The 23,824-nt window shown below is 34.0% G+C and overlaps 1 protein-coding gene across 2 annotated transcripts in view; it reads right to left on the bottom strand.

Moving 5' to 3' along the window:
- LOC128999846 (scavenger receptor class B member 1) overlaps nucleotides 1–23,824 on the bottom strand; it is a 160,028-nt gene that overhangs the window by 72,573 nt on the left and 63,631 nt on the right. For both annotated transcript variants that reach the window (XM_054426555.1, XM_054426554.1), the window contains exon 2: nucleotides 22,884–23,091. In XM_054426555.1, the coding sequence (XP_054282530.1) occupies nucleotides 22,884–23,028 (145 nt within the window). In that variant the 5' untranslated portion in view covers nucleotides 23,029–23,091. The remainder of the gene's footprint in view (nucleotides 1–22,883; nucleotides 23,092–23,824) is intronic.

Below are 23,824 nucleotides of genomic sequence, written 5' to 3'. Positions count from 1 at the left end.
GTTTTAGCTAGACAAATATTAATAACATCGAATCATTAATTTCACGGTAGTAATTTTAAACTTTAAGTGTAACGCAGACAATGACTTCATATGAAAGATAGTTGTAAAAGAATTATGATATAAATATGAAATATTTGAGAACAATGAAAAAATTGCTGTAAAAATTTTAGAGATAAACATGTTAGTATAAGTTATGGAGATGAAAAACGTACTATTGGTTTAATAATCAGGGGTCATACGCTTAAAACCGTTACATGAGTTACACTACATTATTATATTAGGTTTTTGTAAAGTAAACTATTTTAAATTTGTGTATAAAACAACTGATTTAAATAGAAAGCAATAAACTCCTAATACATGTCCAAACCCTATCTTTAGGTATTTAACAAAAAATTGACAGTATAATTTTTATACCTTAAGCAACCTACCTTTTGGACCTTGGTTGATAGTCAACCAATTTATTACCAACACAATGATATTACTTGAATCGTGTTAAAGTGTATTCTTTAAATTTGAACCTTGTAAAACTTTCAATCACATAATTTGAGTACCAATTGTTCCTTAGAAAGAATAAGATAAATACATGCAGATTCACAAGGAAGTTATTTCATTTTGGAGTCAATAGATTTGAAAATGAATTGCAAAGTTGATTGGCCAATTGTGATCCACTCATGGTACTTAAGTCCATTGTCATGTATGATATTGTAATTAATTCCTCATTACTTAGTAATGGGTTGTGTTGACTACTATTAGTGTGATTTGATGAATACAAGTGTCGGTTGAGAAATTGATTCATTCAATCTAATACCTTCTTTCTTGCCAACCCTGTGATTATGGTCATTTATGTTTATGTTTTTTTTTTAAGGTGGTAATGCTAACGAAACTGTTTAGGTGAATATTGAAAAAAACTGTATATTAGTATAAAGAATACAGTATTATAACAGTTGAGTACTTTGAACATTTTTTTAAATGTTAATTAAGACTAAATAATATAATCTATATCCCGAGATAATACTTTATGACGAATTTTAAAATTTATTTATTGTTGTTTTCTGTATGGACGAAATTAAAGAAACCAATTTTTACTGCAAGAAGATTATTTTATTTTACACTTTGAAACTTTGAACCATTTTTTTCTCCAAAATTGTATTAATTATATTTCTAACAAAAATATAAAAAACAATAAATTTACGTTAATTTTAAAGCTTTAATCTTTTTTCATTTAACGTATAATTAGTTTTAAACGTATAACTATTAAATTGGCTATAAATATATAAAAATATGCTCTATGACTTGGTTTAAAACCTTAGCTTAAAATAAACAAATTTATTGTTTTAAAAATTACAAAAACTAAAAAATTATTTTGAAAATCAACAAAACATTGAGAAACATTGTACATTCAAATGTATCACAGATAGTTTATACAACACGTATTCCTAATGCCATAAAAGTCGCTTCAATATAACCTGGCTACGCACGAGAATATATTAGAAGAAAACTCTAAAATATGTACATTAAACTTTGTGTGACTAAAAACATGTTATAAAAATAGCGGAAAAAACTATTTTACTGAAACTATAAGCCAACCAAAAAACGAATTATCTTAACAAAATTTCAAGTTTTTTTTATGAAATATTTGGTCACTTTTGAGCGTATTGAATAAATAAAGAAAAATGCAACAAAAAAATAAAAAAAGTATTTCACATTAATGGTACCCTTGAATTTAATACCTTGATTAGGCCTACCTAATTTGATTGTATCTCGCTCTGAATGTTTTTATATGATTACAATATAATTTAAAAAGTAAAAATACACATACCTCTAGACAAGCAGCCAAGTGCTTCCAAGTAGACCCAGAAAACTAGGATGACTTTCTTGGAACACTCCTGGTGTAGTGTCATGATCACCCGCGTCGCGAACTAAAATAGGGGAGCGAAAGTGCGAGGGGGACAAGTGAAAACCCCAAAATTTTAGAGGAATTAAAAAAAATTACGGCACGATTGATGGATTAAAAATTATCTTTGAGGTGGTAAAAAGTCCGGTAGTCAAATATATGAGAAAAATAAAGGAATTCAGCTGGTGACGAAGAAAAATAGTAACGAAAACGTAACGTAAAAACTTAGGATAAAACGAAGGTGGGAACCCTCGAGGTTCCAATGTGAACCCCCTGGGTACTAAGAGGTAACATGGGTGTGGTTCCTAGGTAGCCACCCGCGCGACTGAGCGTTCTTAGGCTAGGGGTGCAGTAAAACTTTCACTAATAGCCACCTCGCGTAAACAAGGGTTAACATAGGATTACGGTTCCGTCACCTAGCTTCTAATGGGGTCCTTGTGTAATTAGTCTTGAACGGAGGCTTTTGGGGTGGGTTTGGCATATCATATTAGTCATGTAAAGAAAAGTTCGAGAAAATTATTTTTATGTTGAGTTTGTTGTGTGTCAGAATACAGATACACGAATACCCGGATGTAGATGTGTTTATCTATAAAATCAAGTCAGCTTGACTAGTCTAAAAGTTATGGGGACGCCGAATTTCTGTTTTGTAGGCCCAAGCCCAGATGGTAATTATTAACGCATTTAAGCTGTATGATAATGTCTTGAAACTCACCTGTCTAGAAAGAAAAGCTTATATGCTCTACACTATCTTATAAGAGGTCCACGGACTTCGTTGAAATTACAAATTTCTTCACCGAAAGGTTTATATCATTGGAGTAAATATTTACTCAGTGACTCTAAGGTTTCAAATCGTCGACTTATTAATGTGATTGAGGTCTTTTAAAAAGAAGCCGAAAAAGGACAACTAATATCTATTTTTTACGATTAGTGTTTGTTGAAACGTCTAGATTATACTCGCATTGTTTATGAAAGATATTATTTAAACTGTCCAAACCATCGATGTTTTACCTAAGGGTTAAATATTATGTACGTTAGGGTGAGAGTAATCGGAAAAGTCTAACCTTAATTTTTGCTCCAAAAACGACATGGATTAAATCCAATATTCTTTATTAGTGTAAATTTTACAATGTTAATATTAATGATTTACTTCAATAAAAAAAACTAATTTAAAAAAAAAACAATTAAAATTAACTTTAAAACCTAGTTTAATACAAAACCTTCAAATTTAAGTTCATATTTTTTCGTTTCAAAAAAACAGGTTGAAATTTAAATTCCGAACAATCTTCGGTGAATTTTAATATATCTAAAGAAAATAAGTAGTTTTGGCTCAATAACCCAAGACTTAAAATAATAATATTTGTAGCGTAAGGACCATATCATATGGTAATGGCTGTAATGGTCTAAAATAGTAGGTACCGTAAAATGTATCAGGTAATATAATTTATACGTTTTAAAGCATATATTAGCCTTTTAAAGTTAAACTCCAATAATGTGATTAATCAGCACGTACTGGTGACAGGATTTTTTTCCTAGGACGCTAGGCACTCGTACGGGATTGTTTTTCACATTACATCCTAGACTTAGGGGTTGCGGCAATATCATTTAGATAAAATATATTGGTATTTGGCGGGATTTGAACCCGAGACCTCAAGGAGTGAAGTCCCGCGCTCTAACCACTACACCAGCTCATCATCGGTGACAGGATAAAATCAACATAAATCAAAACATTAAAAATGGGTATAAAATTATCCCCAGAAAAAAATTCATACTTAAAAAACTACTGAAAATCCATAAATCACTTCCTTACCTCTATTAGACGAATAAAACAATATCACAGACTTGAGGATAGCCTTGCACACACTGTAGGCAAACAGCCTGGTAATATAGAACGGATACATGTTTGCCGCCCTTGCAGCCACTTTGGCCGTAGACGCGAAGCTACTAAGACTGTTTCCCAGCAATTTATGCCTTCCAATCGTTAGCAGAGTGATTAGAATCATGCGATTGTGGGGAGGTGAGATAATCTTTATATGTTTACCGAATTTTGGCCAAATAGAATAATCTGAAAATGTCCAGATAGCTTAATAGTCGACGTGACTCAAGGTGCGATCTTATAGATCACGTGGTTGGGTCGGGGAACGGGAGTAGACCTAATTAGCTAAAGATAGTCTGGACTGCAAAGTTTACAATGGGACCAACACGAAATAGGTCTATTAGCGAATTTCCCTATAGGAAAGTAGGTGGTACGGTAAGTGGGCGGGACTCGTTTAATTTTTATTTTGATGTCCCTCAGAGGCTAAAAACACAATTTATTCATATGTATATCTATATATTAATAGACAAGCATGTTTATTTAAAACCTTTTTTCTCGTGTGCATGGCAGGGAAAATCTGCGCATACTGTTGGAAAGATATTTTCCTGTAGACGTGCAGAATCCCGTCATAAATTAAAATAGTCTAAAAAATAAACACAAAAAAATGAATTTGAAATTTAAAAAAATTAACACGGGCCTTATGGGTTGCCATGCTAAAGACGAAATAACAACGCAATATAAACAGAAAATCAAAACAATTGGAAAAAATAATAGAGAAGTCTGTACATTACATATTTATGGTCGAGTTTTCGACCACTGGACGAACTCTAGTGTGAATAAATACGAATATACGAAACGAATATATATATATATATATATTTATACAAACTTTGTATGAACACGATATCTTGAGTAAGTTTGGTACGATTTTCATGAAATTTGTGTTTGCACAGACAAAAGTCTATAGTCCGTCGTTGAAGGTGTAGGGTGGGATAAACTTGAATGAGTTCGCGAACCAATATGGTCCGACTATGGGAACAGGGTCTCATGGGGTAAAAATTGGGGGTTTTTGATTTTTGACCCTCAAATCTTCATTTCCCAACTTCTCTCTAAACTATTCTGAAGAGCTTAAAATACAAATAGTTTATTGTAATAATTTATTAGGACGTACCGGTATCTAAGAGCAAAGAGCTCCACTACTATGACTCTACGTACTCTTAGAATGGCGCATCTCAATTCCTTTTCATTTATAAGTTACGTATGTAATTATATAGTCAACATTCTATACAAGTTTTCCAACGGATACACTAACTATCCTATAGTGTGGGAGTTATGAAACCTATGTGATTAGGAATAAGTAAATACTAGTGAAGACCTTGTAAGATCATAAGACTTTGCAAATTGGATATTAATATCTAACGGATGTGTTTAACAATAAGCTTAGGTTGGGAAATTTCAAAATTGAATTACTCTGAGTGTTGAATTGCTGCGATACATTTTACCATTGCCTATTGGAAGTTACTTATAATCAAAGTCTCTGTATTTATTCAATGACTTAATCCCGTTTTTTTGCGACTGTTTTTTTGACAAACCTTAGATAGTTAGATAGTTAAATAAGGGTAGTGTTGTATTTAAAATGCTACATAACGTAGAATTTTCTCATCTTTAAACTAATATGACTATATTACGACTATCAAATCATAATAACCCCACCGCAGCGAACCTGCAGACTAAGCAAATTTCCTTTACCTGGCAGGATTTCTACTAAAATATTTCCTAAAATTTTCAGATTTATTTCCTATCTAAATAACATTAATTTCAGGGAGCACCTACTTAGGTTTGCTGCTACAGGGAAAATATTGAGGTATGTTTTTATTGTAATGTTGATAGGTAAGTATGAAATAAACCAAATTTCCTAATTTGGTTAAATATATCCAGAAACAAGTAAACTACAACAGTGATATATTCTCCATAGAATAACATAGGAATTTTAAATTTAAAATATTTGAATTATCTCCGTAACCGTTGGGCATACAACAACGCTTCAATATACAACATTATTTCTTTTTTTAAGCTCTACAAAATGTTTTTGAGAGAATTATTAAATATTGTGTTTTTAGAGTCGAAAATAGGAAAAATCAATTTTACCCCATAAAAACCCCTCATAGAACCCCCGTTCCCATAGTCCGATTATGCTGGTTTGCAAACGCGTTCGAATAAACGTTGGTTTACACTTTTATACCAAATTTGATCAAAATCGGATCATTTTTGTAAATTTGAACGGATGGTGTTTTTGGCCTCTGGGAACCCCGAAACGAAAAAGTAAATCGGCCCCGGGTCTAGGTCTCACCATGAGACCTAAGGTAATAGCTTATTCCCCTATGGGAAATCGCGAAAACAATGTTTATATAACACGTTCAACGGTATTTTTCTAGCATATAAATGTTGATATTCCACTTGTAATACATATTATTTTAACGTGTGCAATAGTCTGATTTATTCATAAATAACTCAAGTAACGATGTTGAAAATATCGGTAACCTATTAACAGTTCGGTTCCTACCGTATGACCTTGGCATAGATCTAGGTCTATCAGTTAACAGACAAGTCATCGTCTGCTCAGTAACAGCCATCACGTTACTAGGCACGTGATCCATACAATAAAACTCTTCGATGGTTAGCATAAAAGTTGTCGTTCAATAATTTGTGTTTTTTTTAGGTTTGCGGCCTCTTGTAACCTTGCATTTGCCCGTCCACATAGACTACAGATCTGAGCATGGAACGTATCCAAGCTAATCAAGACAGTACGAAGGTGAACTGTACTGATAAAATGTTTGCGGCAGTAACCAGGATCCACCTACGACATCGCTGCCTTGGGCCCAATGTCCGTGACGCTACCAACTGAGCCACCGACTCATCATATTTGATTAAAGCATACGTAATTTCAAATTAATAAAAAAGCTTCTGCAGAAAAAAAAACATTTTAAAATTGGTACAAGAAAGAATGTGGACACGTCACCTTACATTTCCTTTAAGGCTTTGACTATTGATACAATATTAATAGACTTCGGTATCCAATAGTTAATAGTTTTAAGTCATTAAATGTATCGTGTTCACATAATATCCTTGTTTGTCTGGTTGTAGAACATGTTTTGTGGCAACTGATGCATCATCAAGTCTATACCCTTCTAAATTTGTCAAACACTTAAAATTGAAAACACACGTTGACAGGACAGATTCAACAAAAGACTTGACATTGATTAGATCAACTATCGCGTGCGCGTATTTGGACGGGCCGGTGGCGACCAAATAACAATTTCTTTAAGAGTTTACCATATAATAAATATAAATATAAAATTTTATAATGTACAATAATTAACAAATCCTTTACATTTTTCCCAACCTTTCCAAAACTTTAAGAGGGACCTTTATAAGTTGTTTTTCTATTTCACTGGTCTCAAGTCCATCTAAAAAACTGTTTAAAATTACGATTATTCTCAAACAGAATTAATATTCAACTGGCGACTTTGTAATCAGGAAATGCTCAGGAATAACACGTACGTGACCTTGAACTGTCCATCAACTATGATACAACCGTACTTGACCGACAAGTACGACGTGTAAACCCTTGTTTGTGTGTGTGTGTGTATGTGTGAGTGATTGTGCTAGGGCTGAGTATGGACAAGGTCCGTAATAAAAGCGTTGTTTGAGTAGGAGGGTTCAGTACAAGGTGGTTGAGTTGAGTTATGAAGGTTAGCTTTTGATATTTCTACCCATATCTGGACATGCATTGTATTGCAAGGAAAAAGTTCATGTCCAAATTAGTATTTTAATAATTCGTGGGAGTAATAATTATGTCAAGATTGACTTTAACGGTCAACGGAATCGGTTGTCATTGAACGATGGTGGTTTAAGAATTTTAGGGGATGTGATTTTATGTAATATTTTTTTGAAAGAATAATATACAGTTGTGGAAGTGGTTTGAAGATCTCAAATTTTTGCATACGCTGGTGATGGAACCCGTTTTTCTTGCACCGAGGTCCAAATCAACCCCTCCCTCAAAATTTAATATATTTTGTGTTTTAAAATCGAAACACTACCTACAAATAACGATGATCAAATATTTATCGTCCAACATAACTTGCTGATATATCTTATATATAAAGTGAAGCTTTAGAACGACGCTCGAGCCAGTAATGAAGATATCACTAAACATTCTCTAAGCTAGCCTGTTCCAAACATATGACACCCCTGACTACCTAATGTGGAGCACACATCAGATTTGTTGGGATTCTTCCGTAGATCGTTATCGTATCCTTTCTTATCTGAAGAATGCGGAAGTAATATTTACAGATTTTGGGTAAATCAGGATGTTTTCCTCACCTTAAAACAGTTCAATTTTGACATCTCCCTTTTATATAAAACACGATTTTCGAAACTTTGTTGATGAAATCAGTGTTTTTATAAGGACTAGAAGGTCGTCCAGTGGTCGAAAAATCGACCAAAAATATGCAATGTACAGACTTCTCTATTTTCACCCCACGGTGTAAATAAAACATGTGATTGGAATTTCTTTAATTTGTTTTGATTTTCTGTTTATATTGCGTTGTTATTTCGTCGCCACCATCCCATAAGGTACATGTTATTTTTTTTATTTTAAATTCTTGTTTTGTGTTGAGCCTATTATAATTTATAAAGGGATTCCGCACATCTACAGGAAAATATCATTCTAACAGTATGCGTAGATTCTTCCTGCGATGCTCACGAGCTGAGAAAAAGTTTGTTAAAAAAAACATGATTGCCTATTAATTTATAGTTGGCTTAAGAAACAGCTGATCTTAGTAAGTAACAAAGCTACACAGATCATCTCACACTAATTCTACACTCATATTTGGGTATATACGCACCTAGGTGGGTATATATCTCAACTAATCGGCAATTAAAAAACTGGGAAGTCATTTATCAACTTCCGAGCCACAGTTCGTCTGTTATCATTCCCAGTGAACTTGAAACTGAACCTCTCTGGGGTCACTGCCATGCAAAAACTTATCTGTAAAACAGTTGTCCTCCTTAACGCTGATAACATGCGTAACTTTAACTGTTCTCCGAAACAATCGCTTTTCTGTGTTATTGGGATTAGCGTTAAACGCTAAAATAAATACACCCGCTGCAGCAAACCTGCCGACTAAGCAAATTTCCATTTGCCTGGATTGATTTTCAATTAATCTACTAAATTAACATTTATATTTAACGAAAACCTAGTTAGCTGCTAAAGGGAAACTAATAAAGAGTGTTTTTTTTATTAAAACATCAATAGCTTAGTATGAAGTAAACAAATCCGCATGTTTGATCAAAATATATCCATAAACAAGCCAACTACATCATCTTACAATATTCTCCATAAGAATAACATGGGAATCTTAAATTAACAAATTTTTAAATTTTCTCCGTAACCAACCACCGTACAAAAACACTTTGATATACTAAACTATTTGTTTTTTAAGCCCTTTAAAAAGGTCTGGAGAGAAAATTGATAAATTTTGTGTTTTAAGAAAAAATGAGAAAAACCCATTTTTACCCCATAAAACCCCGCTCCCATGGTTCGATCATGCCGGTTCGCGAACTTATTCAAGTTTATCCCGCCTTACATCTTCAAACCAAATTTTGTCAAAATCGGACAAAAGTTACTCAAGTTATCGTTCGGACGGACACATATAGGGAACGAATGGTTTTTTTGGCCTCTGGGGACATAATAATGAGAAAAGTAAATCGGTCCCGGGCCTAGGTCTTATTATGAGACCTACGGTAATACCTACTTCCCTATAGGGAAATTCGCCAACACTGAGTTGAAGTTAAATTTTAACACAAATAAGACCGTGACATTTTTGTTTTTTAAATTACAATTTTAAGCCTTTAGCTGTTTTCATCTTGGCTTTAAAAATGACAGTTAAATATAAAACTGTGCCTTTTATACATTGATACTATTTGTATTTACTATGTATTATTAGTACTTTAATAATTTCAATGTTCGATTTAATAATTGTTAAGGGAGTCTATTTTGATGGTTTTTTTATTTGACCGTTCCCCAAATATCACTATCTTCTCGCGATCGTGAGTTGTATACGTCATAATATCATAGATAAAACATACTCCCTTATCTTGACGCAACCAGGTATTTCTACAACCGAAGAGTGTATAAAACTTCTATGATACAATATACCTCTTTTCCGTGGAGTCGATGGGTTGTGTGGCAAGCAATGTAGAAATTTTTAAACATGACAATGTTTCTGTGACTTATAAAAAGAGATACATTTGGTTTGGTTTTACAACCGTTCCTGTGGCGTCACAGTGGCGTAGCAGATCGCAAACTTTATACTTTTTACATGTACTTAGTGTAAATAAAATAGCTTAGTAACTTTACCTTGTATAAATGAAAGTAACATTAGTTTGCTTGATACTACCCTCGTTAACCATGTTATTACCGTTCTTGGCACCTATTACGTGAACTTAATGAAATAAAAAACCAATTTTTGAGCTGTGAATGAACTTGTTATGTATCAAAGCTTTGAACGTAATACAACCGTTCCCGTTGCGTCACAGTTGTGTAGGCCGCAACCGTTATATGGCACCTAGTTGTAACTAATAAAATGGAAAGAACAATTGGATCTATAAATAAACCTGTTATGAATGAACGTACTACAACCGTTCCCGTTGCATCACAGTTGTGTAGGTCGCAACTGTTATTTGGCACCTGTTGTAACTAACAAAATGAAAAGAACAATTCGATCTATAAACAAACTTTTTATGAATGAACGTACTACAACCGTTCCCGTTGCGTCATAGTTGTGTAGCAGGTCGCAACCGTTATTTGGCACCTGTTTTTGCACTGGAGTTTCAAGGTCGACGTGATTGTAATCTATCTTGGCTGCCTTCGGTCAATAGGTCGTGCACAGGTTAAAGAACTCATTGTTATTTTGGAGCAATAGAATATGATTGAGGCAATGGATATACGTTTGAAAATTAGAAATTGAATATAAATTTGTTGTAATTCCAGTGTAAGCGCAACCTCTCTTCAAAATAGTGTTAAAAACCCAATTTACCCAAACTTCGCTGTGAAGAGTGTCCGATTCGTTTTTTATGAGTGGTTCTATCTTAGGAGTGAAATTTATAAAACAAACAACGTTTTTATCCTTTGTTTTCAACTTGTAAAATATAATCAAATACAAATTCATTACAACTGGATTTGTTTCCCGTGATGAGTACGAGCTTGGCCTCTGACATTGGCCTTATCAGACATAAATTAAGACCTTGTCTCCGTCCTAAGGTTTTAATGAATTGATTTTATTGCGTCTAGTTGGTCTTATCACAACTAACCCCAGCAAGTATAGAGGGCGGGGAGGGGATGAAATGTAAAATAATATGCTTGAGGAGGGAGGTTATAATACGAGTATATGTTAAAGAAACAAACCTTCACTGCATTCTTTATTGAATACCGTAAACAGCACACCGGTTATAAAGAGATATTGCTAAGGTATAAACATAACTGCCAATCTATACATAATAGGCTGAATAATCGTGGTTAGGTGACATGTAACCGCAACCACCACAGCACAACAGAAATCCTAATCTTTTCATAGAAAACCCAGCTTTTTTCTAAGCGGAATAAAATCCTTGATCAATATCAATTCCTCTGAAACTGAGTATCCTGGGAAATCCCGTATGTCTTGTATGTCTACTAGTGTCCAGTATGAGGAGCCATTGGCTATAATCAATGTTGAAAGCCAAACTTCAAAACTATTCATTGCCAATAATGTGTCGGTCTCTATAGTATTGTCAATAACGATAAAAAAAATACTAACGTGGTTTCAACTATAATCTATGTGTTTGGCACTTCTGGCAAACGAGATATAGTTGGCATGATTTATATCCAAACAATAAAATTAAAAAAAAAATCCGTCTTCTTTGACCACAAGGTCACAATCAGGTATAATTTTTTTATCAAATGATTGGTCCGGAAACACCACAACAAAAAATGAAATTTACCCAAACATTAAATTTTTCTTGGCCTTATGAACAAATAGCTGTGTATAATATATATGGGCTTTTACGTCTTCTCACGTAACGGAGTTGATTTTGTTAAAACTGATTTTTGTTTAGTAATTGACGAAATTTTATTTTATTTTAGCGTAAAAAATTAGGAACAATATACTATTAGAGAATGGTAAACAAAATAACAATCATTAGTAGCAAAATTTCGACAACCCAATTTAGCAATCATAATAATTCGTACACTTATTTATAACTACCTCAAGTAATGATGTGTATAGACAATCGCTTGACTTGTTACAATTACAATCCCACAAACAATTCTGCACAAATTGTCCCTTATGATATCTTTGTCGTACAGTGATTCCCAAAGTGGCTCTGGCAAGTAGCGGAACGTTTTCGAGGCTATACAACAATGATATGAAGATGACTAACCTCACAATTGGTTGTCTTCCACGCAATAACTTCCGTATCCTGTGTACGGTAGCACGCAAGGGAGCACTCTAGGTCCTCTTCTGTTTATCATCTTTGGTGGTCTTTATGGTAACTTAGTTTTTGAAATTAGGACGACTTTGGAGGCTATTTGGGCATATCACTAAGATTTCTTGCGAGTGGTATTTATTAAAAATTTTAAACCACGACCAGTATATTTCAAGTTTTATTTTAGAGTCCCATTGACATTTGAAAGCCGTCATAAGCTATGGCCGTTGGTAATAATGTTTTACGCAATATCGTATTACAATTGACGATCTATTTATTATTTAAGGGCTCATTTTGTTGCAGTAAACTAAAATTTTCGTCCAGTTTTATGACAAGTGAATGAGTTTTGAGTCCATGGTTACCTGAATTATATTATCTTTGTTGCTGTAGCCAGCAGTTCTTGAGTAGGTAAGGTTTTTGTGTCACTATGCATTTTGCCAGCTTGTGTGTTATCTTCAGAGGACCTCCTAGATGCCGCCCTGCAATGCATAGGGTGCCACAAACATCTTACGTACGCAAGAGTTGCAGGCTACAACGACAAAGGTAAACTATTAATTAAGGTTATTGAAACTGCGATGGGAAATACAAAATTTACCTCCATTTTTTACACGTCAAAGAGGAACACTGCCGATAGTTATATTCAAATATAGAATGGAGATGTAGAGGGATAGTTGCAAGAGTGTAGGCCTAATGTTTTATCAGTGATCAAAATGATGTTTGCAGTAAAAAATTTTCTTCTTTTAGTCGCATGTTTTACATAGCTTCAACATTTTGCGACCAAATAAATCTGTGTTAACTTGTGAAGCAATGAAAGTAAACAAAACCCCTAAATTTACTTTAACGTCAACCACGATATGATCACTCCGTGTTGGAGTCAGGTGCCAGATGTAGGTTAAACCGAGAGTTTATCCGATATGTGTAATCGTCGCGACCAGTCCAGAGGCAGCCAAGGACACAACACTTTCTAACTGTGCTGTGGACTGTGGAGGGATGTGTGAGGGAGTGTGGAGACGAGTTGAGGATAACTGTTGCAAATTGAGGCAATTTTACACGAGATTAGTCAGATTAGTGTTATGGATATGGTTGGTAAAATAGGTAGTGGTTGTATTGTAGCTTTGTGAAGTTTAAGGTTTATGTGTAGCATGACTTTGAGTGAGTTCTACAGTAACGAAAATTGGTTTTATTTGCTCAATTTTATTTTTCATGATGTGCTCAAAGCATAGACGGTCTCCAACACACCGAATCACGATGCTCTAACCACTAACTCGTCAAAACTTCCTTTTAAAATAAAATTACTTTTGAGGTAGAACGCCTATATGGTTAATTACATCGTAGCCTTTGGCAATAGGAGTAGTTTAGGCGATTTTACACTCCATACAAAGAAATTGCAGCCAATTATAGTATTGCCGTCTGGTATGGAAATATCCAGTACAGTGGCTCGTTTTGCCTTTCTTTTATAGATTGGAGGACGGACCTACAGCTTGGTCTCAGGAATAACAGAGCCACTGTGGTATAGCCAAAATAGCATACTTTCTGGCAGTTGGCGGGATTAGGACTCCTTTGACAGAAGTCTTGTGGCCACTACACAAAGTGAACCTAACCAACAATTCATGTACAAGTCTAGCTTGGGAACGAAAATTTGTCATACAGCTTTCCATTATATCAGGATTATGATGTAAAATCGTAAAACGAAATCCATCAAAACGGTGTAAAGCGTAGATTGGTTATATCTAAAACAATTTCCTGTGAATTATTTGCACTTTTCACTACCCTCCTCTAGTTTCATGTGGACATTTTAAATTCTTCAAACTTTGAATAGTGATACGTCGTTCCTGAGTTTAAGTGTTAAACAAATAACCCTCTGCGAATCTATTTTCAGTATCTATTTTGACCAAGTAAATGTGTGTCGCAGTCTCGTGGACCGGAGTGATGCTGCAAGTTAAGTCCATTAAAGGCCGGAAGTTTGTTTAGCTTATGAAGGTTAAGCTAAGTTTGCAAACCGAGAGTCATACACGGAGTGAATCCGTAGACTGTCCCGACCCTATAGGAGCTTTTATTATTTGTTTTTAGTCATACCGCAGTAAAAACAGCCATTTCAATACATGCTTTGGGAGTCTAAAGTAACTCTCTTACTCCCTAAGATGTAAAATACCTATCGAGTCCCTAGAGTGTAAAAGTCAGCTGTTGTAAACTTGTTTGTAAAATTCGATTATGACACAGACAGTGGACTATGGTTATCCATTGTTGTGATTATAAGTAATCGTATGTATTGAAATTATGTATATTAATTTAATCGGTTCTAGCTTAGACGTATTAATGTCAATATATTATTAATAGACGAAATGATTGGATCTCTTACTTAACAGCTTGGATGCATTAGCAAAATTAAAAAAAAAACTTGAAAAGTACACGTGTTCTAAAAGTTGTCAAAAATATTATACAGTTTTAAACATACTTATAACTAACTAATTTGATTAGTTTGTTTTACATTATTTGTTGAAGCCATAAAAATATTACTCAGGATAGCAAGACAATGCAGTTTCAGTTAGCTTTTATAAAATTTCACCATCATGTCTCCAAGCTCTTGATTAATGCAAATTTATCAAGTTTTCATCATTTAGCTGAGTTATGAGTTTGTTATTTCACACATATTGCGATCACTTTTGCTCTTTTAAAATATTGTCTCCATTTAATAAAAAAAATTATAACAGTATATTTAAGCATAGCAAGAAAAAAATATGGCTTTATTCTAACGCTTTAACTGACAGACTATGATTTAAATAGTTTGCGATTCTAAATAATTCATATGTCTATAACGTCACAAATATCAATGGAAGATTGCAGTAACAAAAGTAAAATTACGACTATAGGTGACAAAATAGCTCAAATCTGTAATATTTACATGATACATGGTAGATCAAAATGTTTTGCAATATATCCTTTGTCTTAGTATTAATAACCCATTAAAAATTAATTTTCCGCCATGCTGGAAACTTACCAAACAACACGATGAGCAGATAATTCATTCGATCACTTTTAACACCAAGGCGAGCGGCTCAAACGTGTTAAACACAATGAATAATAACCAGCAGTAAAATGTTGATGAGAGAAATATGTTAAACACTGCTAAGCAGAAGACATTAAAGATAAACAATACAATACACGCATGACTGATGTCAAGGATCTGATCTTGAACTTAGTGATAGTACGAATCTGCAAAATTGTCGACCTCTCGAGGTCTTTGTCAAAAGATAACAGAGATAAGTCAAGTATGTGTTTACAGCCGTGTATGTGAGTGTGTTTTGAGTTAGATCACAAGAAATCATTCGTAATTGAACGGTTATGACGGTGAAGTGAAGTTAGGACCAAAAGTTGAGGTTAAAGTTTTCTGGACAAGGTAGAATCGTATTGGGTTGACCAGTCAGACCTTGTGGACTGACTTCAGTTATCACTGATTTGCGTATATGACTTATACTGTAATGATACTTCAATGTTCACTGTATTTCAGCAGTATAAGACAATGTGCATTTGACATTGAAGAAACAACCCCTGGGTATACAATTGTAAAATTTAAATGATTAAATTGTTTATCATACATTGAAAAAATTTACAACTTTTCAGAGGGTTTCTTAATATATTTTAGTTCGACAAAACATTAATGAAAAAGGAGTTCGTGTTGGATATTGTAATGTTTAATTTCTCAAAGTTGTCAGACAAAAAAAAATGTTAAAAAGATTTTGCTTTGTGTATTTAAGTAGGGAAGTTTTAAAATACGTTGTGGTCCCTTACAGTATTCACCAATTATGCTAAACTTAGCTTTTCGCCTCAAATATTTAATTGAATAAGTCAAATAGCCTACTTCAAAATATAAAACTAATTGGACATAAGTCTGTATTGTAGCATTTAAATAAATAAACTCTAAAACTCGCGGAACATCTACACACCAATGTTCTTTTACTTCCAATGCGATCACATAAAACCAAGTTTTTACTCTATTCAACACGCATTTAACTATACCGTTAACTTTTCAAAGTACTATTTGAATTTCGTTATCAAAACCATAGCGATCAATGTTTATATCCAATCCAGTTTCCTGGGCAATTTTATTATCTACCTTTGCACTTTCTTGTAAATGAATTCAATACAGAACGAATTTTGGGGACAATTTAAGCATTTGGTAAATTTTAAGTGACCATTCATAACACCTGCATACCCTGGATGCTCTTAGGACAAAGACAGTTTTATTAATTCAATTGAGTCAGCATTGGAAATATAAATTTTAAATACAGGAAGATTAAGTCATAAAGGCACTTTCTGCATTTACTGTAAGAATCGAGTCCTGTGCCTTAGTTCATGTTTCAGTCGAGGAGCTGAAACTTGACTGGACTGAGTCTCTAGGATCATGCCTCTTCAACAAAGTTATGCAATATAACTCAAGGTACGCTTGAACGAGCAGTTAAACGAAATATTTCGGGTAACATAACCTCTTTACAAACCGTTTAAAGTCTTTAGCTATGACTATGTTAAAGGTTAACCTGGAAAACGACATTCCTTTGAACGCGAAACTGACCCAAGGACGAAGAGGGTTTGGACCTGTCGATGGGATATGGTTGAATTATTCATACTTGGTGGCTGATCAGCTGATATCGATAAACGGTACTGCAGGCACAAAGGAATAGTAACAACTGTGTAGGAGATGTATATTTGTTGGATTTGTTAATGTTTTAAAATAAAAGCACTGTTAAAGTTTGAAAGGGAACATTGTTTTAATTTAGTAGGGTTGTGCTGTATTACTAGTTTTAGTAATCTGACTACTGTTTGTTGGCAACTAATGCTAGAAAAGAATCTATGAAGTAAAATAAAATATAACTGTAGTATACTTCAAAATCCTATCTCGTGTTATGTGAGGCAGCTTGTGATCCTGCTAAAAAGTACTTTTCACTCTAGATACTTAAATTTTGAAGTATTCCTCCTCAAAAAAGAGTACAATGTTCTAGGACACTCTTTTACTACCTAGAAGATAAACGACGATGATATAATTTAAATTGAAATGCCAGATTTTGATGGTAATAATGTCATTGTAAAAAGTAATGTAAAACTTTTGGGAAACTACAGTATCTTGTTTTCACAATAATGGTTCTTTTGAAATTCGTAGAAAACATCATAAAGTTAAATTTTATCCATAGACACAAAAAAATATTGGATTTCATTGTTATTATTAGAGAAGTTACGTTGATTGAAATTATTTTAGAGTATTCAATAAGTGTAAATAGATTTTTTCTAATTAACCTCTGGATTTAGGATTCAAATAACGTCCTCCTTTTAAGGATAGTGGTTTTGGATGACGATATCAATGTTCAGTGTCAAATGTCTGGTCTAACTACAAAATTGATCGTTTTTAACTGTTCAACATCTCAAAGTAGAGGCAACAATGCATTATGTACTGAGCGTCATTAATCTTTTTTCGCAGTGCTGCCATAACAACCGAAGGTGAAGGTCAAGCTTGCCAACCTCACAACCTCGAGTGTCATCTGCTAATCATTCTGACCAACCTTCCCGACCAAATATCCCTGGTCAGGGTCAGGGCTGGACAATGGACGTGACTATTGGACATTTTTGCGTGGTTTTGTTGGTAATATTAACATTTGCAACCTGGTAGGTCTGAGATAGACTGTTCGGTATTGAAAATACGATGAGTCAATGAAACTTGTTAACATATTCACTAGAAGTAATGGTTTGAAATAATTTACGTTCTAAATAAACTGAGCCCTTACTTTTATGGTCTTTTAAATTCTTATTTCAAATCTTTAATTATTATTAATAGGCCATTTATTGGCCTATAGGTAATTTTTCTTGCCTGTTTTGGCTGTTTTCCAATAAAAATGGATGCTGGTTGATTCCCTATAAAGTTCGTTTACGTCAATTACTGATTATTGTCAATTTATTTATCGAATACTTTTAAGCACTTTTAAGTAAGCCAAGCTCAAAAAACAGTTCCGTAAACTATATTAGCTTTTACGCCACACTACACTGTTTTAACGAATTCCCCACTCAAGGATTGAGTCCAGAAAACAGCCGTTTGCCACCAAGCTTTATCAAATGGGGTTTCATTACGTACTACTGTACTGAAATGAGTTTTTACCGGACACCAACCAGCTGATTGTATTTCGAAATGATTGGTTATAAACATAAACATAACCTCAATTAAAATTGTAATTCCTTCAGCCAGTGGGAATATATTAGGGTTTGTACAGATTTGTTGTTGTTAAGTTAGCTTAGAGTAGTATGGTGTAAAATATCGTACATCACTCGTCCAAAATGTGTTTAAAGGACTCGTATGGTAATTCCGTACTCGACTTCGTCTCGCACGTAAACGACCACACTTGTCAAGTAAACGCCTATTTTCAGGACTATTTTCATATCTGTAAGTGTACTGTTGAACATAAGCTTGACTATTAATAGTTTGTACGTTTTAAGACTTGTCTTAATACCTAAGATGTTACCGACACGACGTCCTGAAATATCTCATTCATTGTCCTTCCCTAAACGTACTATACCAAACCAATAAGGAGTTCAAACATAATTAACAGTAGGTACTTAACAACTTCCGCAGTTAGCTTTTGACCCTAGTTCATTAGATGGATAGGGCTAGGTTAGTCAGCAAGGTCTGACGGTTTAAATTACCTTGAATCAGCTGATTAGATGAACTAGCAGCTGATTGTTGATGACCAGCTGACTTGTGCGTATTAGTCTACGTCTTGCACATTGTTGGACTTTACATGTGTACATGATTGTTTTCCTGGTTACTGAGCAAAACTCACATGAATGATTTATATTGTTGTTGGGATTTTAATGAAAATGTCATGGGTTAGGTGATTTTCTCTTTGAAATAAGTTAAGATTTAATTAAAGATCTTGTTTTTATGATATCAAACGAATTAGTCAAATTGTGACTTAAAATGTCAATTGGCTCCTTTGATACAAGAATTATGTGAATGCGTGTTGTTAGTTTGACTTCACAAATTCAACTGATAAAAATATTTACCCACTGATAAACCTTTACCTATTATTCTCATATTCGACGAGCTATTTTGCATTCTCCTTCAAACATAACCTAAGGAATTTTAAGTTCTATGAGAAATAACCTAAGTAGATAATTGATCATGAATCCAACAATAAACTGATCGTTATTTGTTGCATCCATGAATGTGTTTACAATCTTATACGTTTAAAATGATTCCCTAGCGTTTGTAGTATGGTGATATAAGAGAAGGAGGCGTTCTAAGGGAGTAGTGATTTATAGCCTCTTACTACGAGGGCTGTAAAAAACCGTTCTGCAAGTCTTGAGTTTATAGAAGCTCTTGTGTAAAGTCTGCTAGTTTATAACCCTTAGGCTCCTCGTTGTTTTAGGGATGCTGGCAAATAATGAATATTTGACGGAGAAAATGTAAATTTACATGATGATTTTAACACTTGGCATGATTAAAAGTACATTTAAAACTGTTGGACCCAAATAATTGTTGATTATCACTTTCACATATATTGACACGGGTTTGTATTTAGCTTAGTGCAATTTATGGTTTAAAACACAGATAACTTTTACATTTTTACGCATCTTGAAACAGTAATCGTTTTTGTGAAAGAACTGACAATTTTTACTTACAATCTGGTATATTTTGATACTTTATCGTTATGTTCGTTAAAATTATCCGTTAACCCTTGGGTAAAATAACACAGTAATATTGTAGGTATATTTTATAAAGATCAATAAGTGTGTAGTTTTAACATTACAAGGCGAATAACCTTGTGTTGCTATTGGGTTCACCAAAACCAATTAAAAACGTATCCGAACAAGGAAACTTCAGTAGGAATTATAGCTGTTCAAAATTGAAAGGAAATGAATTTCTGTAATTTTAGGAGCTACCTGAGTACGTAGCGAAATGAGATTTTAATGGTCTGTGCATTAGCCTCTCGTCTAGTACTTTAGTGGTCTTTGCTTCAACGAGGTAGCAACTGGATAAGCAATAGAATTCACTTTAAAGTGATATTGAACGTAACTGGTGATATTTAAATTGTAAATTGTATATACTTTATTAGTAGCCTGTCTAAAATATTTTCACAATTCGGGATTCACTCATTACTACTCAAATACTTTGCCTGTCAAGTACAAATATCATTCTATTTACATGTTTTCCGTATTTAGTCAAATAAATTTATATAATGATTAAAGCATCAAAGTTGGACACAATTACAGTTAATCGTTTATTGAATTAAATGTGATTGGGTGGATGAATAGATGGTGAAATTATGATTTAACAGTTGATTCATGAATATGTTTTACAATCCATGATTGTATTGAATGTTCACACTTTCTTTACAAACAAAGAACATTAATGAAATGTTGTTTTTTTAAAGAGATTTCATGATATTATTAAGTATTATATCAGCGCTATTTTATAATGAAAAGTTGAGAGCTAGGTGGCGAGCATCGCTATCTAGTGATAGAATTACCACACGAGTTTGTTATTAATCAGAAAAATCCTCTTAAATCTTATTAAAATCCCTACAAAAGCTTAAAGATGAATCCTCTAACAAAACCGTTTTCAGACTTACGAGTTTTTAATATTTTAAGTAAATTTAAGTTTGTATGGCATTGTAAATAAGACGTAAAGACTGTAACTTAGAATTATTAGGTAAATAATTAACTTTCTAAATTCCGAATAATATTATTTTAAGAAACATCTATTATCATACCCTAGTGCGTGCTGTAACATAAAATTTGCTTGTTATCAGATGTCCTAAACATTCCCAAGAACGTATTTACCAACAACACTTATCATTCAAATTATTTCGATATTACATTAGGGGCGTTGTTACAATTTTGTTTACATAACATATTTACTCATCTGGCCTTGCATTTTCTCGAGTTCTTCTAATTCTTATAGGAGTAACACAGGATACTGCAATTTTCGCGATTAAGCAATAAAATTTTACTACTTCCAATTGTAGTCTCTAGAGAGCCCCTAGTTGCTTTAATTGCTGGATATACCTGTTAGGCCGGGTATTATGCCTCTAATGTAGACTTTTTTCTCACATTTGCATTCGAGAAGATACTTGTCCGGATTGATACAAAGACTTAACGATCACAATAAACATTAAATACAGGAAATTCTGTGAAAAATAAAGTAATTGGGGATGGGGGTCGAGCTGGTTCGAAGAAGCGGTTTTTATTGAATGACGCAGTTTGGACGTGTTTACGTATTGGTTTGTTTGTTGTATCAATTACTAGCTGTACCCGCGGGCTTTGCCCCGTTTAACTTCTTAATTTTCAAGATGAGCTCGTTCGCATGACTCAAACGCGAACGTCCTGGTTGAAGTGCGTTCGCTATGCTCACTCACCTTTAGGTTGGAGCTCGTTCGCTGCGCTCACTTGCCTTCAGGTTAGCTCGTTCGCTACGCTAACTCGCCTCCAGGTTGAAGTTCGTTCGCTACGCTCACTCACCTTTTGGTTGCAAATTAGCTGTTGTCATAAATTAAAAAAATAATAATAGTGCTGCACCCTGTTGGCAATCCTTGTAACTTTAAAGCTATTGAACATCATAGAACAGAACCAACTTGTTTAATTGAAACAGCTGATAAGATTCATTAATTCCTTTTAAATATGAAAAATCATAAGGTTAACATGGGAAACTCCAGAGCCACTGGGGCGGAGCCCGAGAGTCCGATCAGAATAAAAACAACTTAGTTTTCCTATTTAATGCCTAAAGAATCGGTGTACCAAATTTCAGCCTCCTAGGTAAATGGGAAGTGGGAGAATTAGTGATGAGTGAGTGAGTGAGTGTGTCAGTGAGGGCTTTGCCTTTTATATATTTAGATTTATTTCTACGGGATAATCTTTTTTGCGTGTGTGTGAAGCCTGACCAGAGCTGACAGTTTTAAATGAATTAAATAGACGAACCTAGCTTGAAATAATTAGTGTTCATTAAAACTTCCAAACTCAAACATAGGCCTTTTTACAAAAGTATAAATTGATTTGGATGGTTTTATTATTGATGTATTCATGTATTGCGTTAGTTGTAATGTATTTATTCTTTACAAATGGGTTATTAAATATGTTTAGATTTAGGCCCAATAAACAACTTGGGTACAAGTAAAAAATTAAATTACATATTTTTTTTAGTACGTTTCTAAGTAGGTAAAATTATAGACAAATGAATTAAATATAGACTGTCAGCCATACTGTGGTTACCATGGTTACCATAGGTTCTGGCGCACACCGCTGTGAGCGCAATGTAGTTACGTATCGCGTACGGCGTAACTAAGATGGCACTCCCAGCGGTGTGCGCCAGAACCTATGGTAACCGCAGCATGGCTGACGGTCTATACATATTTAATTCTTTTTGTCTATGGTAAAATTAATGTTTCATAAAACTTCATACAGAATATAAACAACTAAATGTGATAACCAATGCAATATTTAATCGACTTGTAATCTCTAACACGCAATTATATCGACTACTACAATAAACAATCGATAGGTCGAATAAAATATTTCACTTTCAAACCTATTAATATGAAAAATCCCCGTGCAAGTATGTATCAATATCGGATCAGTAATCGATATATCGGTATAGTATAAAATTGTACTCACTATGGCTGATCTTGTTCTGTTCGGACACCAGCATCTGCAATGGCCTATCGGATGGTCGATGTTGCCGATTCGATGGTGCGATACCGAATAACCGGTTCTTGGCATTCTGGCCCACCACCTTGTAGTACTGCTTGTTAAGTCCCATCTTGTTTCGAGATGAAAAGCGTGTTCGCCTAGTGGATCAGGCATGGCTGCGTCATTCTGGTTACTGAAAAAGAGAACATATTTTAGATTTTTATACGAAAAGGTATTTGATAAAGTAAGTGACGTCGCGGTTAACACGGTTAATATTTTTGAACATATGAACCACTAGCAGAGTTCCCGTCCTTCGTACGGGGTTGGCGTATAAGTATAAAATGCTTGTTGCAGTTATACTCGTGCTTTGCGTTTACAATGTGGGAGGACACGGTTTAAGAAAATTTGGTTCTTTTAATTTACGGTATGCTATAGTATAGCACATCTACCATAGCCATAATGTTCTACCTCTGCACCTAAACAATAAAAAAGGGGTGATTCTCATTTTTAACAGCTTTTTGTTGATAGTTGGTTTAAATTAGATTTTGACATTATTTTTCGCGTTTACTTGTCACACTAATCCATTCATCCATCCACCCATACATCCAAACTTTCTTACTTATAATATTAGTAGGATTAATCCGGCCAGATCTATTGATACGGAATATATTTAATTCTGAGAGCAAATTATGCAAAATGACATGCTACTAAACTAGTAATATTCTACTGTAAATTACATAGTTTTGATGTCAGTTCACAGTGCACCTGCACAAGTTTACTGTTTGTTTTTTTTTTTCAACCCAGAATATACATTTTACGCTTGGTTTTGCAAAACCCAAACAGCCCGGAATACCACTGTTTTTCACCTTATTAGGATTATTTAACTTAATTTGAACAAATTTGATCCCGGTCAGTCCAGATTTGTG

The sequence above is a fragment of the Macrosteles quadrilineatus genome, unplaced genomic scaffold, assembly GCF_028750875.1.
Source record: "Macrosteles quadrilineatus isolate MER2022 unplaced genomic scaffold, UCM_ALF_1.0 Scaffold_8__2_contigs__length_117827958, whole genome shotgun sequence".
Classification (NCBI taxonomy): Eukaryota; Metazoa; Arthropoda; class Insecta; order Hemiptera; family Cicadellidae; genus Macrosteles; species Macrosteles quadrilineatus.
The sequence above is the reverse complement of the archived record's forward strand: the minus strand, read 5'-3'. Positions and strand labels throughout refer to the sequence as shown.